Source organism: Ochlerotatus camptorhynchus, unplaced genomic scaffold (genome assembly GCF_037179485.1).
Source record: "Ochlerotatus camptorhynchus isolate MF236.1 unplaced genomic scaffold, CSIRO-AGI_Acam_v1.1 ptg000511l, whole genome shotgun sequence".
Lineage (NCBI taxonomy): Eukaryota > Metazoa > Arthropoda > Insecta > Diptera > Culicidae > Ochlerotatus > Ochlerotatus camptorhynchus.
Window position 1 is genome coordinate 347,673 of NW_027040995.1, and position 25,468 is coordinate 373,140.

General features: G+C 36.9%; 1 protein-coding gene across 2 annotated transcripts in view; it reads right to left on the reverse strand.

Annotated features, from left to right (window-relative positions):
- The window catches only part of Dmtn (transmembrane and coiled-coil domain 2 protein Dmtn), a 215,369-nt gene that overhangs the window by 57,330 nt on the left and 132,571 nt on the right, over positions 1-25,468 (reverse strand). For both annotated transcript variants that reach the window (XM_065235981.1, XM_065235980.1), the window contains exons 7-8: positions 21,173-21,277; positions 14,783-14,896 (exon numbers count right to left, since the gene is read on the reverse strand). In XM_065235981.1, coding sequence (XP_065092053.1) covers positions 14,783-14,896; positions 21,173-21,277 — 219 coding nt within the window. The remainder of the gene's footprint in view (positions 1-14,782; positions 14,897-21,172; positions 21,278-25,468) is intronic.

Here is a 25,468-nt window from a genome sequence, read left to right on the forward strand (position 1 = left end):
ATCTTGTAAATGTAAAAAGTAAGATTTTGCAGCGCCGCCTGTGGTGGAGTTCTGAACTAAAACCTATCACTAGTCTTTGCGCCTTATTTTATGCAAAAACTCTTTTAAAGACATCATAGTGAAAAAACCAACATTGAAGGCACAAATAAAAAAGTTCGTGATATTGAGCATTCAAACCACTGTGCAATGGTTTGAATGTATCAATATATAAATTGGAAATTACGTTCAATCAAATAAACCCATACCCCACTCACTTGTCCAGGCTTCAGAATCGTCCAGTGGTCCAAGTTGAGTGTTGATTAATAACAATGAAACATTGTGACATAGCACAGACTTGAGGTTACTAGAGTTTTAAATAATCTAGTGTAGCATACAGCATGCTATATACGTGGAGCACACATGAGCTGAATGATCTATACCTAACCCAAATCACATAACCAAACCCTTTTTAGATTATCCTTCTTCATTATCCTTCAAATTTCATGACATGAGCATTGAGTCTCATGCTGACAATATTTTCCCATAGCTCGCATTTAGAACGCTTGCAATAAATTACTGCTAAGGTATATTTCTATCCGAAGCATAAACAATTATACCAATTGAGTCATAAACATTGTGACTCTCTTTTCCCACGCAAAGAACCAAGCCATGAGTCAACGTTGTTCGCGATGCCACATGTGTACATGAAAGTTGTGCAAGTTAGTTTAGGTTGGTTTCAAAGGGTAGTACTATATTAAGTCTGTAGAATAAAACTAAAAGAAATGAGAAATAAACGACATTCGATGATTCGAGTTGAAACGTAAGTCGTTGTACATTTTATCCGAAGCCCGTCAGTCCAGGCATTACATGGCGACCGTGAGCCTTCTCCAGTGGGCAGTGAAAAGTGTATGCAGTGAATTGGTTCTAAGTGGCAGTAGTTTACAGCAAAGAGTTTGAAGTGCTGTTATCGAGATGGGCAAATCGAATTCCAAGGAAGAAAATGGCGATATGATCGTCAATGTGGCCCAGGCTCAAGAAAGCCACCAGGAACAACTAACAAAACAGAATTGCTTCTGTTAATTGTTATCGTTATGCTTGCGATATTGCTAGGAGTGAAGCTGTATTCGAAGGTGAAAAAACATTTGAAAAATACGGCAGCAAAAGCGGCAAGAAAAACCGTGCTTACCGCGTAAAATGTTAAAAATACTGCCCGTGTACGTGAAAATCGTTCGGACAAAGCAGTAGTAGAGAAAAAAAAAATTACTGTGTGAACTGTAAAAAAAAAAAATGTGCGTGAAAAACTATGACTAAAACACAAAAAGTGGTGATAAGTAAAGCCATCGAGAGGTAAATTTAGAGAGATAAACAACAAAAAACAAAACCCCAAGGAGGAAATGCAGCTACCGTAAAAGTGCGCGAAACAAGGGGTTAATGAAAACGCCTTGTCGGAAGAATAAAAGTGTGTCAAATAATCATCATACCACTTCGGTCGTTAACGACGTGCTGCTGTCTTCTATCATGAGTGCAGCATGATTGAAATAAAAACAATCTACATCAGCGTAGCAGCCTAGTGAATCATCATCATTTTATTCCACGCCTGGCGTGAAGCGTTATTGATGCACCGAAGCACCTCACCACCAACAAAACGACGGACGATCGTTATCGTGCTACGTGATCATAAATGAGTGACACCAGCCGGTGAGTTAAGTTGAACAATTCTATATTTACCATTACGAATGCCGAATGCCGGAACAAGAGTATAAGTAACGAACATTAACTGAAGAGTTTAACCATTTATATAGTAATATTAGAAAGTCGAAAAACAATGTCAAAACTGAAACTATTATCGAAGAGCAGAAAAATAAATTAAATGATATAGTAATAGAAATCAAGAATATTCTTAAAGATATAAATGGGAAAATCCACAGTAAAGAATACAATGAACTAGTTCTGGACTATGAGAAAATACTCACGAAACGAACGTATGCTTTAGCGATATTAAATGACAAAACCAAAACGACGACTGCACAACCCACTTCTTTCGACGTGCGCACAGCAACTGCTGTAGTGCAAGTTTATGATGGGACTAGCGATGCCCTACAATCATTTATTGATTCCGCCAATTTAATGAAAGAATTAACAACGGAAGCGAATCAACCAATGCTGGTGAGATTTTTAAAAAACAAGACTCAAAGCTCGACTTGGATTGCCTGAAAACATAAGATACGTTTGATGGGTTAATCGAAAATGTAAAAAGAAGATGTCAGGATGTCACATCTACTGAACAAATTTTGGCAAAACTGAGATCGATTAAGCAGAAGGGAAACATAGACTTCTTCTGCGAGCAGATAGAAGCAATTTCTGATAAGTTAAAAATTGCTTATCTGCAGCAAGGAATTCCAGAGGAAGTAACGAAGAAAATGGTAAAAACAGCAGCCGTGGATGCTATTATTAACGGGGTGTCCAACAATGAGACAAAGCTCATACTTAAGGCTGGATCTTTTAATAGTGTCAAGGAAGCTAAAAGGTTCAAGAAAATGCATCGAGTAGCCAAAATTCTACCATTCTTACCTTCACAACTCAAGGTCAACATCGTCAAGGTGGGAATAGACAATCAGGTTTTCGAAGACAAAGTCAGTCCAACTACCAACCTAATTATAATAACCACAATAATCATAACAATAATGGCAATTATCGACCACGTTTTAACGGAAATTTTTGAAAAATATTTTCCAGCGTAATAACACAAACTACAATTTCAATGGACGTGGAAGGTTCAATAACCATAATAGAAACAATACAAGTCGCATGTTTGCCATGGAGGCGAATCAAGCACAAGCACCCGCAATGATTAATCATATGGGTATACCAATGCATAATGCAAACACAGCAGCGATGCAAACACCGTTTAGCCACCATCAGCAAAACAATCCTCTTTTAGGCCAACCGCTTACCTCAGGGTCAAGTGCAAATACAAGGCCAATTTACTCGATGAATCTGAGTGCAGCCAATTTTATTACGCTACATGTTCAAATGACCAATACAAAATGCACATTTATGATAGACACCGGAGCAGATATATCCATTTTCAAATGGAACGGAATATCTCGCCTTCAACAAATCGACCAATCGAAGAAATTCAAAATAACTGGAATAACAGACGGAATGCTAGAGTCTATGGCTGAAACAGAAACATTATTGCAAACTGAGAATGGATTAACTGTCTCTCACATCTTTCAGTTAGTTCAGGATGATTTTCCAATCCCAACACATGGTCTACTTGGACGTGACTTTTTAGTCAAGTACAAGTGCACCATTGATTATGAGTACTGGCTATTAAATTTCAATAATGATAACCACTCAATTTCGATTCCAATAGAAGACAATTTGAATCAGTCTCTTGTGTTACCACCGCGATGTGAAATAATTAGACGCATTCCACATTTCTCTGTACACGTTGTGTTATCTCAGGAAATACAACATGGTGTTTTTTGTGCTAACACAATTGTTTCTCCAACATCACCATATGTTAAATTTGTCAATACGACAAATGAACTAGTTTTATTATCAAAATTTTTACCGGAAGTACAACTACTTGAGGAATATTACCAAATTTACACCACGAATTCAAATTGTATTAACCGGGAAGATAGAGTTAAACATATAATGAATAATACTTCATTTGATAAGATGCCGAAATACGCAAAAAATGGTCTTGAAAATTTAATCAGAAAATATTCAGATATTTTCTGTTTACAAGATGAAAAACTGTCGGTCAACAATTTTTACACACAGCATATCCCATTACGTGACAATATACCAAGCTACATACCGAATTACAAAAATATCCATGCTCAAAACGAAGAAATTCAAAGGCAAGTAAAAAAAATGCTGGATGACGACATTATTGAACCATCCATTTCAGCATACAATTCTCCAGTGTTACTAGTTCCGAAAAAATCGGATGATTCGTCAAAGAAATGGAGACTGGTTGTAGATTTTCGACAGTTGAACAAAAAAGTGCTAGCGGATAAATTTCCTTTACCGCGTATAGACACCATATTGGATCAGTTGGGAAGAGCAACACTTCATACTGATATATGGAAATTTTATGGAATTACGAACAGACCAAGGAACGGAGTTCAACAATGAAATTCTTGAACAGGTTTGTAAACTGCTCGAAATAAATATTGAAATAGGAGACTTTGTTTACATAACCAACGAAAACAGGAAAAAGTTGGATGCATTCTATGTAGGTCCATACATAGTAACTGAAATCAATAATCCAAATTGTACGGTACAACATAATCAATCAAGACGAGAAATGATAGTGCATAAGAACAGAATAAAAAAAATGTAGCGATTAATTAGTCTATGAAACCAAGCTCAACAGCAAAAGATTTTTTTTTCCGCAGAATAGTAAACAATTCTTTTCAAGCGGTGGAGGTGTAGCATACAGCATGCTATATACGTGGAGCACACATGAGCTGAATGTTCTATACCTAACCCAAATCACATAACCAAATCCTTTTTAGATTATCCTTCTTCATTATCCTTCAAATTTCATGACATGAGCATTGAGTCTCATGCTGACAATATTTTCCCATAGCTCACATTCAGAACGCTTGCAATAAATTACTGCTAAGGTATATTTCTATCCGAACCGAAGCATAAACAATTATACCAATTGAGTCATAAACATTGTGACTCTCTTTTCCCACGCAAAGAACCAAGCCATGAGTCAACGTTGTTCGCGATGCCACATGTGTACATGAAAGTTGTGCAAGTTAGTTTAGGTTGGTTTCAAAGGGTAGTACTAGATTAAGTCTGTAGAATAAAACTAAAAGAAATGAGAAATAAACGACATTCGATGATTCGAGTTGAAACGTAAGAGTCGTTGTAAATTTTATCCGAAGCCCGTCAGTCCAGGCATTACACTAGGTCCTATTTAGGATTATATCTGAAAAATCAAAATCTGGCCAACGCTCACCATGATTACTTTCATGTCATTGGCCACATTTTGCTGGACCTTATTAATGAATCATTGCAAACTGGACATGTGCTACAAATTTGGAAGGAATCCTTAGTTGCTCGAACGATTAAAGCCAAAGAGTTTCGTCCCATCAACATGTTGCACACATTAGACAAAATTTTATAACCTGTTGTTAGAGGCCAGCTGTTGGAGTATTTAAATAGTAATAGTTTGGTGATACCAGAACAATCGGGATATCGTGAAGGTCATTCTTGTAAAACCGCGTTGAATTTGGTATTAGCAAAGTGGAAAAATAACTTGGAGCGTAAAGATACGATTGTTGCTGTTTTTTGTATCTAAAAAGCGCTTTTGAAACAATTTCTGCTGGCCTATAACAACAAGTTATAAAATTTTGTCTAATGTGTGCAACATGTTGATGGGACGAAACTCTTCGGCTTTAATCATTCCAGCAACTTTTTGAACAAGGACCACTAAGGATTCCTTCCAAATTTGTGGCACATGTCCAGTTTGTAATGATTCATTAATAAGGTTCAGCAAGATGTGGCCAATGACATGAAAGCAATCTTGAAGAACTCTAGCATTAACATTATCTACTCCAGCCGATTTTCCTAATGAAAAACAAATAACTCTAAGTTCATCTAATGTAATTGGGTGAAAAACTTCAAATCTACAACTATTATTAACTGGCTGTTTTATTTCGTCAGGCTCATCGACCAATTCAATGGATTGATGAATCAATGAAACACTGTCTACAAAATAATCATTAAACTTAGCTGCAATTACTTGTTCTGACTGTTCTAATGTGCCATTAAAAGTTATGGACCGCGGTTTGCAATTACTAGGTTTTAATAAAGATTTCAAAATTTTCCATAACTCTTTGCTGTTGTTTTGATGCTGATCAATCTTCCTTTGAACATATTCACAACGAGTTTTCTTTATCGATTGTGAATACTTATTACGCGCGATTTATTCTTCTATTCCAATGATTGTCATTATTTGATCTACAAAACTTTTTCTACCATTTGTCCCATTTCTGTTTAAGACGGAAAAGATCCAAATTGTACCAGCTCTTCGAGTTTTTCAAAGAAACAAACTTATGCTCAACTAGTTGATTGGTACACGTTTTCAAACCGTTATTAAGATAGATTCATCTAAGCTACCTGCCACTAATGGAAAATCCACACTCCTCTCAACAAGATTCGAAACAGCTTGCTTCGAATATTTCCTCCAGCACTTCAATTTTACAAAATTATCGTTATCGTTAACATGGTCTAAGACATTAATCACTAAGGTCTCATGATCGGTTATTTTCAAATCAGTATTCGTAACTGAACAAATGGAATCAAAATTGAAATAAATGTGGTCAATAAAAGTTCTACTGTGCCTGAAAATACGCCTATATTCATCTACCGTTTGCTTTAAATTAAAAAAAAACAGCTAAACGCTTCAAATTATGGTTATCACGCCAATTGATATTAAAATCACCAGCCAATATGTTTAATTTACTAGAATCAAGGAATGTCTCAAGCCAGTTTTCTAAAATTTCAACAAAACGCTGGTCACTAGAACTGGGAGAATGATACAAAACACCATAATTACCCATCTTCATGCCACGTACAACTGTAATGCCCAAGAACCAGTTGCCATCAATAACTTCGTTGGTACGAAGGTTGAATTGAACTGATTATTTGACATAAATAGCAACACCGCCAGTGTGCCTAGAATGTGATAAACAATACTATACTGATCAAAAGCTTCAATTTACAAACGGCGCCGGTGGTGTAGTGGTAAGCGTGATTACCTCTCACTCCAGAAGGCCTGGGTTCAATCCCAGTCGGCGCCGCCGGGATGTTCTGAGGCATAACATCTCTGATCACGCCTTCCTTCGGATGGGAAGTAAAGCCGTTGGTCCCCGGTTCATGAGTTGATGGGTCGATAGGTAGGGTCCAGGTGTGGGAGCTGCCTTCCTGGCACGTCGGTAGCATTGGTGCTCAGCACGGAAAACAAGATCGACGGAAAAAACAAACCAAAGGAAAAAAAAAAAAAAGCTTCAATTTCTGCAATATGAGTTTCAGATAATAAAACTAAAAGAGGACGTTTTTCCTCAACAATCTGATGTAATGCTACGTAGTTTTTTGACAACCCCGCAATATTCAAATACAAAAAATCGAATTGATTCACATTCCTGGAACTTGGCTGCTATTTATTGAAACGCAAGCTGCTTTTCTTCTGATCAAAAAGTCTTTTATAAACTAAACAGTCTGAACTAAAGGGTGTCCACGATGAAATTGCCACACTATGAAATTGCTCTAACTTTTTAACCGTTGGGTAGAATTTAATGAAAATTTGGGTGGATTTAGTTCATATTGCATTATTTACATCCTGCAAGTTTTAAAGTCATGTGATCAAAACTCGCGGAAATGGAGTCGAAAGAACAGCTCGTGCGTGATAAAATCTTGCGCATTCATCACGAGAACAAGGATCTCTCGCATCGTTCCATCGCTAAAACGTTGGGAATCGCGAATTCCACGGTGTCGCGAGTGATTAAGCGGTTCGAGGAACGGTTGACCACCGATCGGAAGCCCAGAAGTGAAGGAAAAAGTATTCCGTACAATACCAAAAATCACAACCGCGTAGTTGGGGCCTTCAACCGAAATCCGAACGCCTCCGTTAGGGATGTGGCTAAGAAGCTGCACCTAAGCCGAAGTTTTGTCCAGAAGGCCAAAACTAAGGCTGGGCTTCGAACGTTCAAGGTACAAAAGGCCCCTAATCGCGACGAGAAGCAGAACAAGTCCGCCAAAACCCGTGCCAGGAAGTTGTACCTCAACATGCTGACGAAAGTTGAATGCTGCATCATGGACGACGAAACATATGTGAAGGCCGACTTCAAACAGATCCCCGGCAACCTGTTTTTCACGACCAAGGATAAGTTCAGCGTTCCGGAGCATGTCCGCACTCAGAAGATGTCCAAATTTGCGAAGAAATTCCTGGTTTGGCAAGCCATCTGCACGTGCGGGAAGCGGAGTGCACCTTTCGTGACCCAGGACACGATGAACGGACAGGTGTACATAAAAGAGTGCCTCCAGAAGCGGCTGCTTCCTCTCCTGAAGGCCCACAACGTCCCAACAATCTTCTGGCCGGATTTGGCCTCATGCCACTACTCCAAGGACGTGCTGAAGTGGTATGCGGACAATAAGGTCAATTTCGTGCCGAAAATGTTCAACCCTCCCAACACTCCGGAGCTCCGCCCCATCGAGAAGTACTGGGCGATTATGAAGCAGCACCTTCTTAAACGACCTAAGGTAGTGAAGACAGTCGAGGAACTGAAGAAAGTATGGGTTTACATGCAAAAAACGGTTGATTCACAGGTTGTGCAGAATCTTATGGCCAGGGTTAAGGCCAAGGTGCGGGCATTTGCGTATGGACTGTAAATAAAATACGAGTAAAATGGTAAAATGAAGTTTAATAGTTATTTCTCAATCCCTGGAAATTTGATGGCAATCGGATGAAAATTCGAATTTTGCGAATCAATTTTGTGTGTGGCAATCTCATCGTGGACACCCTTTAAATGCGGCATGGATGACGTTCAAGTTCATTTTACGTTCTTAATTCATTTTCAAACAATTAATACATTTCAATACAGTTGACGTACACTCCAACGTTTTGTGTTGTTGGCTTCACCTCAGAGCAACAATTTTTGCAATCCATGCTCTTGTGCCCAAATTCTCCACATTTGAAGCATCTCAACACATTAATCGCGGGAAGTATCGAACTATCGATCAAACCCTACATGTACTTTTTTCGCACATAACAAACATTTATACGTATCTACATCGACTTCAATTACAACACTAAACTCATTGTAAGTGAAGCGTGGATTTTCAAACATGTTAACTACTTTTATATCATTTATAGCGATGTCTTCATTTTGACTTTTTAAGTAGTCAATGAAGACATCGGAGAAATACTGATCACTCATGCCCACTCTTAAGAATCTTGGCACCGAAGTGGGAACAACAGCACTATATTTTTCACCTAGATTGCTTTTAATACCAGTTTTTACATCATATAGATTAGCTCCTGTTGCACAGTCAACAATTATAGAGCCATCTTTACCATTCCTAAAATTACTGAATTTTGTGTTTTTGGATCCAACTGTGTTTTCAAAAACTTACGAGTATCTTCGCAAGCTTGTTTGGATTCTTTCGGTTTAATCACAATGACCGGACGAGTCTTACGATTATTCGTTTTGTTACTCTTAGTAATATTTTTATATAGGGGAAATGACGGCTTCGGCATGACAGACTATTTTCGGCAACACAAATTGAAACACTATTTTCACTGGATTTTCTTACGAAAACACTTCGCTGAATGCATGCAAACGATTCTTTATGCTTTCAGCTTCAATTTGACTATATTTTTACCACTGAGAAAAAGCAATCTAGCAAGGTTTTCTTGAAATGCAACACACGCACTACAAATTGTAGCTGATTTCGAGTTGCCGATAATAGAACAGCAGATTAACATGCAGGTCAAATGGAACGGTTGCCGAAGAAAAACTGGTTTTCGACGATACTCGCTCTCACTAGAGAAGATTGGAGCTTTGTAAAATAGTTTCAAAACAGTTTTTGACAATTCTTTCGACTGAAATTGTTAGAGCAGCTGGCAGCAAAAGATTGTAAGCAAACCAATACTACATATGTGTGCGTTCCTTAGAGAAAAAGGCTATAGAAAAAAGGTCGCTGCTTAGGTTGCCGAGAATACGTAAATTCCCCTATTTACAACATCCACAAAACTTGAATTTTCTTAAAAACATCATCAGTTGAATCGTTGTCACTATTCTGAAATTTACGTTTTTCCGTCTGGGATTTCGGTCCGATTCAGAATGAACCGTCTCAGACGCACCATTCGTTGCAGCTAATTTCTTTTCCGTACTAATTTCAAAACATGAACTAGTCATCGTATTCCACTTATCACTAATTAATTTTTCAAAGCAACTTAAAGAATCGTTCAAAATTTGTTGGATTTTTTCCATGCCAATTCTCAACGCGTTGTCTATCTGAGCAGCAACGTTGTTTCGTTTACCAGTGATAGAGTCAGCAACAGAAAATAATTGCTTCTTTGCTTCCCCATCATTTTGAAATCCGAAACCGATACATTCTGCTCGTCACAACTCTGATCTGGCAGACTATTACTATCTTTGAATAGAACATTTGCATTATCTGTAATAAGCTTTGCCTGAGTCCGCGTAAGTGTAGTGCACTTGTAATGATAATGTGATATTCATTGCAGCTAAGGATTTAGATAATGCAGTTTTACACATTAATGAAGATTTGCATTCTCTAAGTGAATGGTATAAGTATAAGCAGTTGAAATTGAATACAAGTAAAATAAAATTTATGGTTATTTCGCGGAATCAAGTAAATGAGAACGTCTCTGTTGTAATTGATGATGAGGCTATTGATCGCGTTGGGGAGATTAAATATCTGGCGTGATTATTGATGACAACCTAATGTTCAACTCTCATATTGACAAATTCGTCAAGAAAATTGCCATGAAGTATGGAATTCTATGTCGACTGAAAAACGATTTAACTATTGCCAGTAAAATGCAGCTATACAAATCAATCATCTCTCCTCATCTAGACTTTTTCCCTTCCATTTTATTTCTGGCCAATGACACACAAATCTCGAGATTACAGCGCTTGCTGAATAAAATAATACGTTTGATATTGAGATGTAATAGATTCACTACCTAAACTTTTATGCTAGACGCCTTAGAATGGTTGTCGGTGAAGCAAAGAATTGTATATTTGACTATGGTGTTCATTTTAAAGTAGTTAACGGTTTGCTGCCGCGATATTTGTGTGATCGAATTGAAAGAGGAAGTGACTTTTATAGATATAATACTAAAAACGCGGTTGAAATAAGAACACCACATTTGTTGCCTTGTGCTTCACAAAATTCATTATATTTTAAAGGAATAAATGTTTTCAATTCGATCCCTAGACATGTCAAACGTTCAGCAACACTTACACAATTTAAAAGACACTGCATTTCACACGTGAAAACTGTCTTTTGAACAGTTATCTAGTGATTTTTTTTAATGAATTGACAAATTATGTATCTTGACGAAGTTATCTCTAACGGATTTTTTTTGTATGAATAGCTGTCATGATTTTTCAATAATTATTGTAGCACTGTAAAAAATATTTTGTTCGCCACGATGGTGATGATGGATTTTTAATATTTGAGGTAATAGTAGTAGCTTTAAAAAAAATAGTCTACAGAGGTTTGAGTCTCGCGCGTATTACGGATATAGAGGACTGAATTCAACATTTGATAAAAAAAAAATGCAATTTTGAATCTTATTTGGAAGATACCTTGAGTTAGTAGTAAGTTTTCTGGCAAATGTTGGGGGTTCGTGAGCATTCCTGACATTGCTGAAAATTATGATAGCATCAGATTGCGGGGTTGCTAGTATAATAGGATGCTTTGTTGATTGTTCATTAACTCTTGATCGCTTGTAATACTTATTAATATTTTAGGTGGACAAAAAGGCGAACTAAGAGGTGGACGCCTGAGCTTTTCCACATTTATATCGCTGTGAAGCTACTGTAAACTCTAGAGGGAATTTATATCTGTAACTGAAACCAGTTCGATTGTGTTTGCTAACCTGGTTAAAATGTCATATTTAGTTATCTTAAAGATAAATCAACCTTTTTAGGAGTAAGAGGTGGGACCATCAGCATCATCATCATTATAATCACACCTGGACCATACCTATCGACCCATCAATCAAATCATGGACCAGGACCAACGGCTTTACTTCCCTTCCGAAGGCGTGATCAGAGATGTTATGCCTCAGAAAATCCCGGTGGCACCGACTGGGATTGAACCCAGGCCCTTTGGGGTGAGACGCAATCACGCTTACCACTACACCACCGCTGCCGCTAACTGATCGACTACCTGTTCAAGCAGGAGTTCCTCAAGGTAGCATTCTTGGGTCGATATTGTATAATATTTTCACTTCGAACCTCCATGCTTTGCCTCAGGGTTACCACAAATCTTTGTTTGCCGATGACACAGGCATTTCTGCAATAGAAAGAAATCTTGCAGAAAAGTTTAGATATTTTCTCTTCTTATTTACAAAAATTTGAAGATTTCTCCTAACGCTTCCTAAACTCATCTTATAACAAATTCAATTTGAAAAGTCTTAAGATGTAATACGATTCAATTTCTGATACAGTACGATGGAAAAAAATCATCGAAAATAAGTCGGAAATTGGCATTCTATATGATTTAACTTAAACACAATGCGATGTATGTCATTCTTATATGCGTTGTTGACATAAACTGTCGATACTGTCTGTATATTGTTATACGGCTTCTGGTTGTCTGGGTAATAATTTCAGGCAAAAAATGATGCAATGCCCAATTGTAACGAATAATTTCCTTTATATTTAGATAAGATTTAGCTTTACATCGAGCTTCACATTTTACTGTAACTATTTTTTATTGTATTACTTCTGCGTGAAGTTAACGATTTACATAGTTGAAGATGCTAATTAAAAATAACAGACAAAAGTGGTAATTTTTATACGATAGATGAGGAGATGAAAATATAGTGAAATTACTTTATTATTTACAAAAAAAAAAAATCAAAATTATTTAAAAAAAAAAATAATCTAATTGCATATTTTATTTAAATTATTATTATTATATTTATAGTGTAGTTTAGATAAAGTGCTACTTACTGACAATGTGTAGTTGCTGGGCAATTCATAAACAAAAAAGTTATGATATATTGAAAAAACTACTATTTTCCAAAATACTACCTGCAGTTATCGAATATCTTTGAAGTAGTGTTAACATTAAAACACATTAAGTTTACAACACAGAAGCAAACAAAAATATACACTGTAAAAAGTTATTTTTTAATTACGAAAAAATCAAAATAATTAAAACAAAAAATTAAAATTTATCAAATTGCATTTTTTTTAAATATTTTTATTATATTTATATTGTAGTTTAGATAAAGTGCTACTCACTGACAATGTGTATTTGCTGGGCAATTCATAAACAAACAAAAAATATGAATTATTGAAAAAAGTACTGTTTTCCAAAATACTACCTACAGTTATCGAATATTTTTGAAATAGAGTTAATATTAAAACAAATTAAATATATAACAAAAAAGCTCTTAAGGCCCACGCACATTAGATCCGGATCGGACGCGTTGCGGCAAAGTGACAGCTAAATCTATTGTCTAACTGTCAAATTTACGTCAACGCAACGCAAACGGATCTAATGTGCGTGACCCTTTAGTGCTTAAATTGCCGTAAGTTTTTATTTTCGAGATATTCGTAGGTCTAATGCAGACTTCTTCAGTTTCTTGTACTAATACTCGTATACGAGTATTAGTACAATACACTGAAGAAGTCTGCACTTTGTAGACGAAATACGCGTATCTGTCAAGGATAAGCTAATAAAATAGTGGAATTAAATGGAAATTACTAATCCTTCTCTCTTTCTCTATACTTCTTATGGTTGTTTTCTATTCCACCGTGGTCTTCGAAACTAGCTAGCGGTATATGGGGCCGAATAGGAAAATACACTTTTCCCATATGGTATCTTACTCATAATTAATCATATCTTGCACTTCTTCATCCGAAAACTAAGAAGTGATAAGAACACTGCCTCTTAGACCTCAGACTGCACTTATAATTGGATGTTTACCAAACATAAGAACTATCTATTTATCAACTGGGAGAGATAATTCATATTCATAACAACATACTCGTCACAAAGACGTAATCCTACGTCAAAAATGCTAGAACAAACGATGTTCCACACAGCCTAAAATTATTACATCAGTTAAAACATGTTGTTTGTGCAATATCATCTATATGTGCAACTACCCTACCCACTGTACCACTACACGAAGAAGCTTAGCGGGAGGAGGGGCATAGTGGTGGGGCATAGTGGTGGGGCATAGTGGTGGGGCATAGTGAGCATCCCGCAGTTTGGCTCTGGATCTCCACACACTTAATCTAGCTCGGTAAAATCTCCAACAGCCGATTACTTCGGCATTCACTTTTGCTGATATCACTGCAAAATATCTGTTTGTTAGCTGATATCTCAGCAAAATTTTATTTGTTAGGTGAGTCTCGGCAATTGTTTGACTGAATATCAGCAAAATAAATTGCAGAATTACTCGGCTGTTGGAATCTCGGCGAAAAAATTTAAGTGTGCAGCTGCATGAAACAAATCAACTGGTAGTAGGTTCAATATCATTATGATATTGATCTTACCACCAACCAATTTGTTCCGAACGACCGAAAGTATAAGCTGGTGCACGGGATGCTCACTATGCCCCTCTTACCCCTACACACTTAGATTTTTTCGCCGAGATGGGCACCACCGAGCAGCTCGGCATTTTATTTTGCTGGATCTCAGTGAAAAACTTGCCGAGATTCAGCTAACAAACGGGAATTTTGCCGAGATCTCAGCTAACAAACATATTTTTTGCTGAATTTCCAGCAAAATAAAATGCCGAGCTGCTCGGTGGTGCCCATCTAGGCAAAAAAATCTAAGTGTGTATATAAGTACTATATAGTAATGGTGAAACGGAACGAAAAGTCGTGGATTACCTGGGAAGGAGAGGGATAAGGGTATTCACATAGCGCATCGTAAACATTTACGCTATTGCAAAAATACCAGGCTTCAGTATAACGAAGGTTATTCATTTACGAGGGTTTACACGCTTAAGATGCGCTATGTGAATACTCCTATTATGTTATCTACTTACACGAGTTTGACAATTCTCCATTATCTCGTAAACATCACGTAACCTTTCGTCACTTTGATATTGAACTTTCTCCTCCAAATCTGCAATCGCTTGTTTTAGATTTTCAATTTCATTCTGAAAATACAGTAGAAAACATATGTTAGGCTCATACTTAGGCAGTTATCTCGAAAGAAGCACTGCTCGCTTCAAAGCCATGCGTAGGACGGTGTTTTATTTTTACCAAAATATAAACAATTTGTCATCAAATCCAACGATACATGTGTGGAAAGTACAAACAGGTGTAGCTCTTTGAACAACCTCTCCTTCAAAATATCGTCATGGAACACCTCGCAAGTCGTTCTATGAAAATAAACTTGGTTACTAAATCAAGGATTAGTTCCAAAGTAAAGTCCAAAGTCGAGTCCCGTCATCGCCTTTGTCTTTCGTTAATCATTAACTTGTCTAAAAAACCGTAGATGCGTAACGGCGAACTTTTATTAGCTATTTCGCACTTTTGAGAAGTCCAATTAAGGGCCACGCACAATGGATTCGTTTGCGTTATATTGACGTCACCCATGGGCTACCTGTCAAATCCACGCTAACGCAATGTATCCATTGTGCGTGACTTTTTAGAAATGAAAAATTCAATATTATTTATATTGACGTTAAATGCTTGAACGATGATTTATGATACGATGAGTTACGTCTGTTTGTCTGTGTCTGGCCGTCTGTGAATTTAGAAGTCATCCTTAGTCAAGACATTCTACTTTTTTGTTCAAATCCATTCAAAAAGAGGTAAAGGGCAGGGTTATGCCATAGCAGGACGGAAATTCGATTTAAAACCTAGTAAAACTGGTGTTGAAGTGGAAGATGCACAGTTATTTCCTGTGCGGCATGGCATTTAATATAACAATGCAAATTTACTTTGTAGCGTAATAAATGCATATGGGGATTTTTCTTAAATTGCCAAACAGGTTTGGGCCGAAGGGTCTTCGATTTCTGTGAACCTTCGCCCATAGGTAGAGTTCATGGATATATTAACAAGAGTAAATTAAAAAACATACACCACATTGCACAGTCAAAGTCAATTAACAAAAAATACTTGTAATTTTGTCAGCTATTGATAAAAAATACACTTGGAAACAAATTTCTCATAAAAGTTTTTACCATTAAAGAAAATCCAAAAGAAAAGCTGTGTAAATTATCGTCTATATCACTTGTTTTTAGAAAAAAAAATGTTTTCATGTTTGGAAATGTATAAGCTTTTTTTTGTGAAAATTTCAAGTAGGTATCTTATACCGGTTTGGAGATATGCTCGAAAAACTGATAACCGGTCTAGCGCTCTTTAAAAAAAATCAAATTGTTCTTTCTCCTTGCACTACGTCCGTACGCGTAGCAGCTTAAATACCTATAGGTATACCTACCCATCTATATTATAATAAAATCAAATGAAATTATATTAAAATCAAGGGGTTGGCCGAGTTGAAACGTCTAAGTCAAACGATCTGGTCGACATTATGATACAGATCGTTCCGGTGATCGTCGCCACTATGTATGTATACGTAATAAAGCCTTTATGAGAAAGTTTGAACATACTGAGAGGTAAGTACATATCATCGGTGAGAAACGTGTGTGAGAAAATTTGCGAAAAAATCTAAGGGCACCGGTGGGATTCGAACCCACAATTCCCATTCAGTACACGGGTGCATTGCCAATTATACAACGGTGGAATTATATGATCTATGAATGTATTTGGCTAATGACATTTGAGTTTCGAATCCGTTTCCCACCCTAGTCTCTTTACGCAAGCGTTCTCTAATACACAACAATCGTCTATAAGGTTTTGCACAGTCGGGGTTAACCTCAATCGGATAACAGTTCAGTGGTACTGTTTACGTGGACTTAGTCGATTTTTCTTGGGCAGATTTTCTCGATAATTTTTCAGACTGCAGTGAGATGTAAACCAAACTTCTGTAATGTCCACGAGCAACATCCTTTCACCGCAACATCCTTTTACAGTTTTCGTGTAGATTCCATAGATTGAGAGATAAAAATCTTAAAAGAGGCCGTTATAGCTAAAATTCACAAGAGAAGATTTGGCGCTGCGTGGTTTGATTGTTTCTCCCGCACCAAAAATTTGTGGCATCGCGAGTGAAAATTTTAATTTCTGTTTATTTACGCGGTAATGAGCACGGCGCTGATCTATTGTTAGGGTTTTGCGATGTGCACGGAGTGTCTTGAAAAAGAAAAGTGATATTTGGTTGTTATGTGGTTGGAGTGGAGAGAAAAATATGCGTGGAAGCATCGGGAATGCGCTCCCGGGTGAAGTGATTTGGTGAGTACGTTCCAGTTGAAGATTGTTGACAAATGTATTTGTGGTGATGCAAATTATGGTTTAGATGACGCATGGCTTCAAACATTTTGTGTATCCAAATAAAACATGTTACATACTAAATACGCACAGGGCATCGTCTACTGACCATTGCGGCGGGTATATCGTGGGAGTCCCAGGTACCCGGTTCAAGCTTTAGTTGGCGGCGGTGGCTCTTCTTGACCTTCTATCCCCTGAGTAGTTAGTGTGCATAAGGGCGTCTATGTGATGTTTTGCTGTACCTGTTGTGGACATCTAGTGCATCCTGTTCCCTTAACTTGTTGAGGAAACCCTGTCTTGCCTCAAAAGTTACCCTTTTTGAAGTACTAGTCTTCACAACATAAAGGGCACCATTACGGAGCAGGAGATTTGATCAAATTATTCGCAGTTCTACTTGTCCAACGCCCCCGGCTGGGTGAGGGATAGAGGATGACACACACACACACACACACGTTATAGCTAAAATTCACAAGTCAACAGAGCCAATAAACGATTCAATTAGATTGTCAGAACATAGTTACATTGCTTTTCAATGACGACCGATGATTGTTTCATTGATAGATGATATTTTTTGAAATATGAATCCTAACATGACGAACAGTAATCACAGTTGACCCGGTGCATCCCGAACATTTCTGTTAAAATGAACAGGTCTATTGAGTATGAATAATATGTCATTGTTCATGATTATGCATAACAATTCGTTTCTCTCTTTAGCTCTTGTCATGAATCGGCATAAACCGCCTCAAACAAGTATTTTTATCCGAGCTCCAAGTGGAAAAAACTGCAGTAAGTGTTTATAAAACATTATTTAAATGCAGCACCTTAATTTTAGATGCTGATGTTTGGCTATCCACAGCACAAGTTCATCGGAGGTATTAGGTACGAGTATTTTGTAGAAGATTGGTCATTCATCTTTGCTTTGTAGTGCGACTAATTAAGGTGGTCAACGATGAGTCGGAACTGGAACGGATCATGGGGATATCGAGAACAAAAAAGAGTTCCGATGAGGGAATCGAGAAAGGTGAGAATAAAGGGTGATACAAAATTTGTTCAATATCAACTTGACGTATTTCTTTCAATTTTGCATTTAAAAAACCTGAACACCCCTCATTTTGAAGGTGTGTGTGTGTAGAATGTTGCTCCTATTTTGATTTTGGAATTCACTCTTCAGTTGTCAAAATGCCGTCCAAGCAAGAAGAGCAGTGTATCAAAATTTTGCTCGCGCATCGCGAAAATCCGAGCTACTCGCACGCAAAGTTGGCAAAATCGCTAAAAGTTGCCAAATCAACCGTTACAAATGTAATTAAAGTGTTTGGGGAACGTTTGTCGACAGCCAGGAAGTCTGGATCGGGGGGAAATCGAAAACCGGAAGCCGCTGAGACGACAAAGAGAGTTGCCGGTAGTTTCAAGCGAAACCCTAACCTCTGTATTATTTTTGAGCTATAATTTAATGCTGCGAATGTTCAATATATTAAGTTTTCTATAAAAACAAGAAAATATGTAACAGCGTAAAGTTGTCATACTCAAATAGGAGGAGGAAAGGGTGAACTTGAATCTGCATAGCTTTTTGGTACTTGGGCTTCAAGAAGGCTAGATAATGTTGTGCTCCCATTGCCACATTCTCCCATATAAACAAAAAAATAAAGCAAAATAAAGTTAAAATAAGCTATAACTTTGCAATGCATTATTTTAGAGACTAACGGTCTTGTACAAATACATGTGTTTTTACTGTTTTAAGATTATTTGGAACATTATATACTTCAAATATAAAAGAGTAAAAAATTATGTATAAAAAACCTAAAAAAGAAAGTGAAAAATATATGAAAAACCATAAATAATAAGGTTACTGTACTCAAATTTGGGAAGGGAGCGACAAATGAAACCTTCTCAACTTCATAGTACTTGAGCTAAGCTTCAAGAAAAAAAGTTGGTTTTGTGTCCTCACTTGCCCCATTCTCTCCTAAAAGCTTATGAAGTAATGGATAAAATAAAGATAAAAGTTGTTATAACTATACAAGGAGTAATTATAATGATTCATGATCTTCAGCAAAAACGTGTGTTTTGATTGTTCAAATAATTGTCTTGAACATTGTATACTTGAAAAATGAAATTTAAAGAAGTTAAGTATAAAAAACTAAATTTAAGGGAACTTCCATAGAAAAAGCTCCATAACTCTGAAAATACAGGATTTAGAATTTTGACGTATTGAGTGAAGTTGCTTGTTTTTACATTGTCTACAACTTTGCTAAAGACATCGTTCCCCTATATCCTCAAAGAAAAAAGTTAGTGTTTTTATTTTTTGCATAGTAAGACATGACTAATTTTTGACAGTTTTATATTATGTAAGATATTTATACAAACATTTTTTCCCAAGACACTATATGGCTAAAATGTAAAGGCTAGGCTCTAGGAATAAAGTTCCACTTTTTGCCGTTTTGGACCACAGTGCAGCGATCGTACACAGGAGGGAACCGAACTGCCGTCACCACAAAATCGATGAAGAGGAAAATCCTGAACGTTATCCTAAAAATCCTAAAAAATGATCTTGAAATTTTCACCGAAAAAAGCTTGTACATTTCCAAACATGAAAAAAAAAATTGGTAAAAATCCATGATACAGACGATAATTTCCACAGCTTTGCTTTAATGGTGTTGCGAACACCCCTCGTCGATGAGCACACGTCCATATCGACCGTGCGGTACCAACTGAATGGTCGACAGTTGACAGAAGCAGATCATGGGAAAAACAAAGGGTAACATTATGAAAGCGATCGAAAAGACCGAACTGATGTGATAAAATATCGAAAAATGCTTTCTAAATGTATTAGCTAAATTATCGCGTTTATTTGCATAAGACCCTAAATTTAATTGCTTAAAAAGCCAAAATTTGTTATTCTACCCAAGCAATGAGTTGAAAAATTAATTATTCTCTAATTGAAGTGCTAATTTACATGCAAATTATTATTCTAGAAATTACACTTGGCTAATAATTGATCACTGTAAACACACGGTAAATCTGTTATCAATTCCGGGTTGAAACAAAACGATAGTAAATTACAAAACGTAAGTCAAAAACATTGAAAGTTAAAGATTGTAAACTAAATCACATGAATTTTCAGGAAACTTTAACGCAATACATTTTCAATTCTTTCAAAATTTCGGAGCAGACCTTTCTATTCGTTGCATAAGCAACAAATGGTAAAAACCTTCATGCAAAATTTGTTTCCAATTGTATTTTTTTAAAAGAATAGTTGATAAAATTACAAGTATTTTCGTTAATTGACTTTGACTGTGCGATGCTTGGTTCAAAAGTTATGATTTTTTTAAATTGGTGGAGTCTGAAAGAATCGGAAAACTTTAACTATGGTTTTCCGGAAAAAATTGGCCCTCCTTATTTTTTTAATTTACTTTTTTTGATATCTATGAACTCTACCTATTGGCGTTGACGGCACCGTCGAAAAATTGTCTCTTCTAGAAAAGATTGACAATTTCTTATAGGATTTTTCGGTGGAGGGAAAGAATAGTAAGAAGAACAAGAAGTCCGCCATGTTTCACGCACAGTCTGATGGTTGCTTATGGTAAAGAGCTACAGTGTCGTCGTCAACGCCAATGGGCGAAGTTTCATAGAAATCGAAGACCCTTCGACCCAATTTGCCGATAATTAAAAAAAAATCCCCATATGTTAGATGAACATGGACGATAGAGTGTCTAAATACAGATCAAATCAAAATTACAGATTTATCTTCATAAAATTTACGTGCCATTTAGATGGTATTTCGTCTTAATAATTAACTTTATATGGTATTGCGCATTACGCACATTATAAGTGCGACCGCTAATAAAAGGCCGCTTGACGTTAAATCGTTTTGGTGTCTTAGACACACTTATTCCTTGGCTTATAACAAAAAAGTGCGCAAAAGACACCAAGACGATACAACGTAAAAGCACACTTTTATTAGCGATTCCGCACTGTTGAGGAGCCAAGTAAGAAATGCTAAATACAATATAAATCGAGTATAAAATCTATCTTCTACTAACCTGATGTAGCTCAGTTAAGTCATTTAGTTGCTCTTCCAATCGTTCCGCCCGGTACCGCTCCGTTTCTAATGACATGGCCAGCTCACTGACGTCTTTATGCAACATCTGCCAATAATTAAAAAAATACATAGTTCGTAAATGCTGTATGAGTAAATTTTAGATGTGTTTAATGACGCAGCTCGCACTCAGTCGAAGTTGCCCGGACTTACTCGTGATTTTCTGTCAAAAATAACTGTCAAAGCTGCCTCGAGCAACTACGAGCTTGTTAGACCTACTTGTCTCAATGATCACCCATTTGATCCGATTAGCAAATTTCTTTATTTTTGCACCAAAATGCTTAATTCTTATTCTTTTCTAAAATCCTGTAATTCTTATGCTTCTCTAAAATCCTTGTAATCATAGGTCAAAATCTCGACCGAGTTCAACCTGCTATAACTTAATTGCACTATATAAAGCGAGCTGTTCCAACCACAACGCATTCCGTTGAATTTTGGCTGAATAAATATCAACACAAGCAACTCGAGCTTGGGTCCCCTGAATGAACGCCAACGCTCTGCAGTGCGTTAACTACTATTTAAGTCTATTAAATACAGTCATACTTTTGTAATTAAAGTCCGTTTACTTCATTTTCAAGTATAAACGAATTACATTTTGAGTACTATTAACCCTCTCCTTCCCATGGTAGCATAGATGATCCACAACTTTTCCGTGCGACTTATGTTTGTCAATTAACAATGTTAACCTTTGCGTCCTTAACGTCTAGATCTGGGTAGATTTGAAAATGCAATTAGCTCTTAAAAATCATTTGCCACATCAAGTTTTATTTTGTCGGTAATCTTATCAGATTTTTGAATCCGTTAAGAAATTTGTGATTCATTACATGATTCCGCCCGGTACCCGGATTTCAGAGTTATTTCAGTTTCCATTGGGTTACTCTGGCTCGGCTGATTGTTCTGTTATACACTGGAGTCGCTTTTTACGTGGGTGATACGTCCCGCGTAGGAAAAACCGCGTAAATTCCGGAATCCGCGTAAAAAAAACCGCGTAAATTCCGAAATCCGCGTAAAAAAAACCGCGTAGAAAACGACTCTAGTGTATAACGATAAACCGCGTAAATTCTGAAATCCGCGTAAAAAAAAATCAAAATCCGCGTAAATTCTGAAATCCGTGTAAAAAAACCGCGTAAAAAAAACCGTGTAAAAAAAACCGCGTAAAAAGCGACTCCAGTGCAGTTGTAAAAACGGTAAACATAAGGTTTGCTAAACCAAATGATGTTATTGGAACAATGCGGGTAATATTGATGGTCGATGGCCATATTGGGCATCCCGGGTATCATCCGGAGCCTTCGGGGGAGTGGTCAATTCTTGACAATAGCCTAAACCTGCCATATGACATATTCTACTTTTTTTTCAAAACTTGGCCATTACACAGTGTTGTTTTTTGCCGTTTTCCTGCGCTTTTTTAATAGCTTCTCAAACATTGATTTTAGGGGTATAGTTTGTTCAAAGATGTTTTTGCATATGTTAATCCGCTTCTTTTGATGTAGACGGTTTGGTGATTAATCCACCTAAAAGTGAGATCAAAAAAAAATTTTTTTTATCTGATTCAGATAGAGACTTATCGTCTTCAATAAAGTTGTAGCAAATATTATTTTATGCAACTTTGCTCAACACTCAAAATTACTTGCTCTTATAAATTGCGAGATATGTATCATTTTTCGTGAAAGGTCCCTTTAAATCATGTTTTTTAGTATAACTGATTTTCTAAGCATCCTATAATTTTGGTTTTTTCTACAACTATATTTTGCATGCATTTGCTGAACATTGTAACTAATTAGCTCTTCCACGTCCTTGCATCTGGTAGGGAAGGGGGAGTAATGTTAGTCCAACACTTACTTAAGAAAGATGCAGAGAACTTTACGACCCCTCATAGGTGTCACGGGAAGGGTATAATTTTGTTAGTAGGGAGAGTAACCCATAGGATACGTCCAACCGGCGTTGCTGACAATCGATATATCAACCGGTGAAAACTAAAGATTTACATCGTCGATTAACGAACCCCATTCTAGCCAAAATTCTAGTACTACACTATGTTTGTTTTGATTCGCTATGAAAGTTTGACAGATAAAATGAGGGGTTCATGGATTTTCCTATGTTTCGAGAGGTGCATAGATTAACTTGGGACCGAAGAGAGTACCAGAGCTGAGCCAAAAAGTTGAGCACGTTTCTTCGGGACCTTCTGGTCTTAGAGTTACCTCTATGGTTAAATCAAGTATTTTGAGTAACTAGCCAACGACTAAAAATTTCTCTAATAAAGACAAAAACAAATTAAAGCATGAGCATGAATGACCGCCCACGGTTGCTACTCTATTATTGCCAGATAGACGATGCTTGGGACTAGCAATCATCCTCAATGTGTAAAAACTGGTGATCTCAAACTAGGCAATACCAGCGCCGGCCGCGCCCGAATGCAGGTCAAGGTAGGAATGTGTTGACGTGACACTCGCTTTGATGGAAGCCGAGAAATCCTCTGCACTTCCACTAGGCATCACTGGGATGTTGGGTAAGATGGTAGGGTTTGCAGCAGGGTTCGTTTTGGTAAACGATAAGCTGAAATGATGTCCCAACGATAGGGAGGGGTTACTGTATAAATAACGAAGGAATGATCTCACACAAATAATCAAGTGGAGCTGCACCAACAGCAACCGGCCTCCTCGTAGACTTTCTTCGACCCATCGCAGGTATCTCCTTCAAATACAGACGTCAAAAATCCGGATCCATTTCGTCGATTAATAAAATATAACAAAATACAAACAACTTCGATTCCAGTCACTCAATTTCTTTAAACTCAAGCTATATGAGAATATTTTAATTGCATGGTGTGATTGAACTCAACTTTGCCTATTGAATGAATCCACAATTCAAGTAAAGAATCAATTTGCTAAATAATCGAGGTTATTTGAGCATACAAGAGTTATTAAAACAATATTCCATAAATAATTCTTAAAATAGCAAAACTCTGCAAAAGTAAAAAAAAAAATATTGACCTAATATAGGGGAAAAGGCTCTAATGTTGGTCTATGTATCTAAGCGGACCCATCACTAAAAATCTGCTATTTATCAATTTTATCTTATTATTTTATTTTATATTTTGGGATGGTAGAAATGGATACTTTTGGTCGCTATTGAAAATTTAGTCGATTGCTGAAATTATATATGGGCCCAAATTAGGGGCATTTAGGCCGACATTACATCCATTTCCCCTATGATGATATCCAAAAAAATGACTAATTTCTAATACATTTTTATGGTATGCCGAAGGACAAAATCAAAAACGTATTAATTCGAAGTTTTAACCGAAATATGAACCCTTAGGAAAACGGCTACCCTTAGGCTACTCTTAGAGGATTTACATGCCAAATACATTCAATGTTTCCAAGTAAGATATTGAAGAGACCATCGAGTTGGGAAGGATTTTGAGTGGTAATTTTTTATTCATTCTTATGAGACTTGCCGGGAAGCTTTCGAAACAACCACAGAGCAATAGGGCCAGTTTCATTAATTGAACACTTCTAGGGTTGTTCCGGATCTTCCAGATGGTCACCCCGTGCACCCTAGGTCCATTTTCCGATCAAAATGAAACTTTTATAAGTACTTTTAAAAAAATCACGTAGCTCTAGAACTAGTTTAATTAATTGACCGCGTTTACGATTGTTTTAGATCTTCCGGAAGGTTAACCCAGTGTCCATTTTTTTTGGTTAAAAGTCGAAGTAATTCTAATTGCTTTCGAAAATACCGCAGGACCATTTTCATAATTTCATTGCATTCACTGTTCTTGCGGATCTTTCTAAAGGACATCCCGTGAGTTACCAGTTTTAATTTTATGGAATCAAGTCCGAATTTATTCTATTGGCACTTGTATTGATTCTTTCCGCAGACATCTAGGACCAGTTTCAATAATTGATCACTTTCACGGTTGTTCTGGATCTTCCGGATTTTTAAGAAGGTCACTTCGTGGCCCCCCAGTATCCATTTTTGATCATAAATACGAAGTCATTCTAATGAGACTTGAATGGGTGCTTTCGGAGTTAGGACCCGTTTCACGTATAGCCCACTTATACAATTGTTCCGGATCTTCAGGATGGTCATCGGTGTACGTGGATACAGTGTCTATTTTCCGACCAAAACTCCGAATTCATTCTAATCAGTCATCTGAAAGTGCTTCGGAAAAAACACAGAGTTCTAACACTAGCTTAATGAATTTACGAGTTAATTGACCACTTTTACGGTTGTTCCA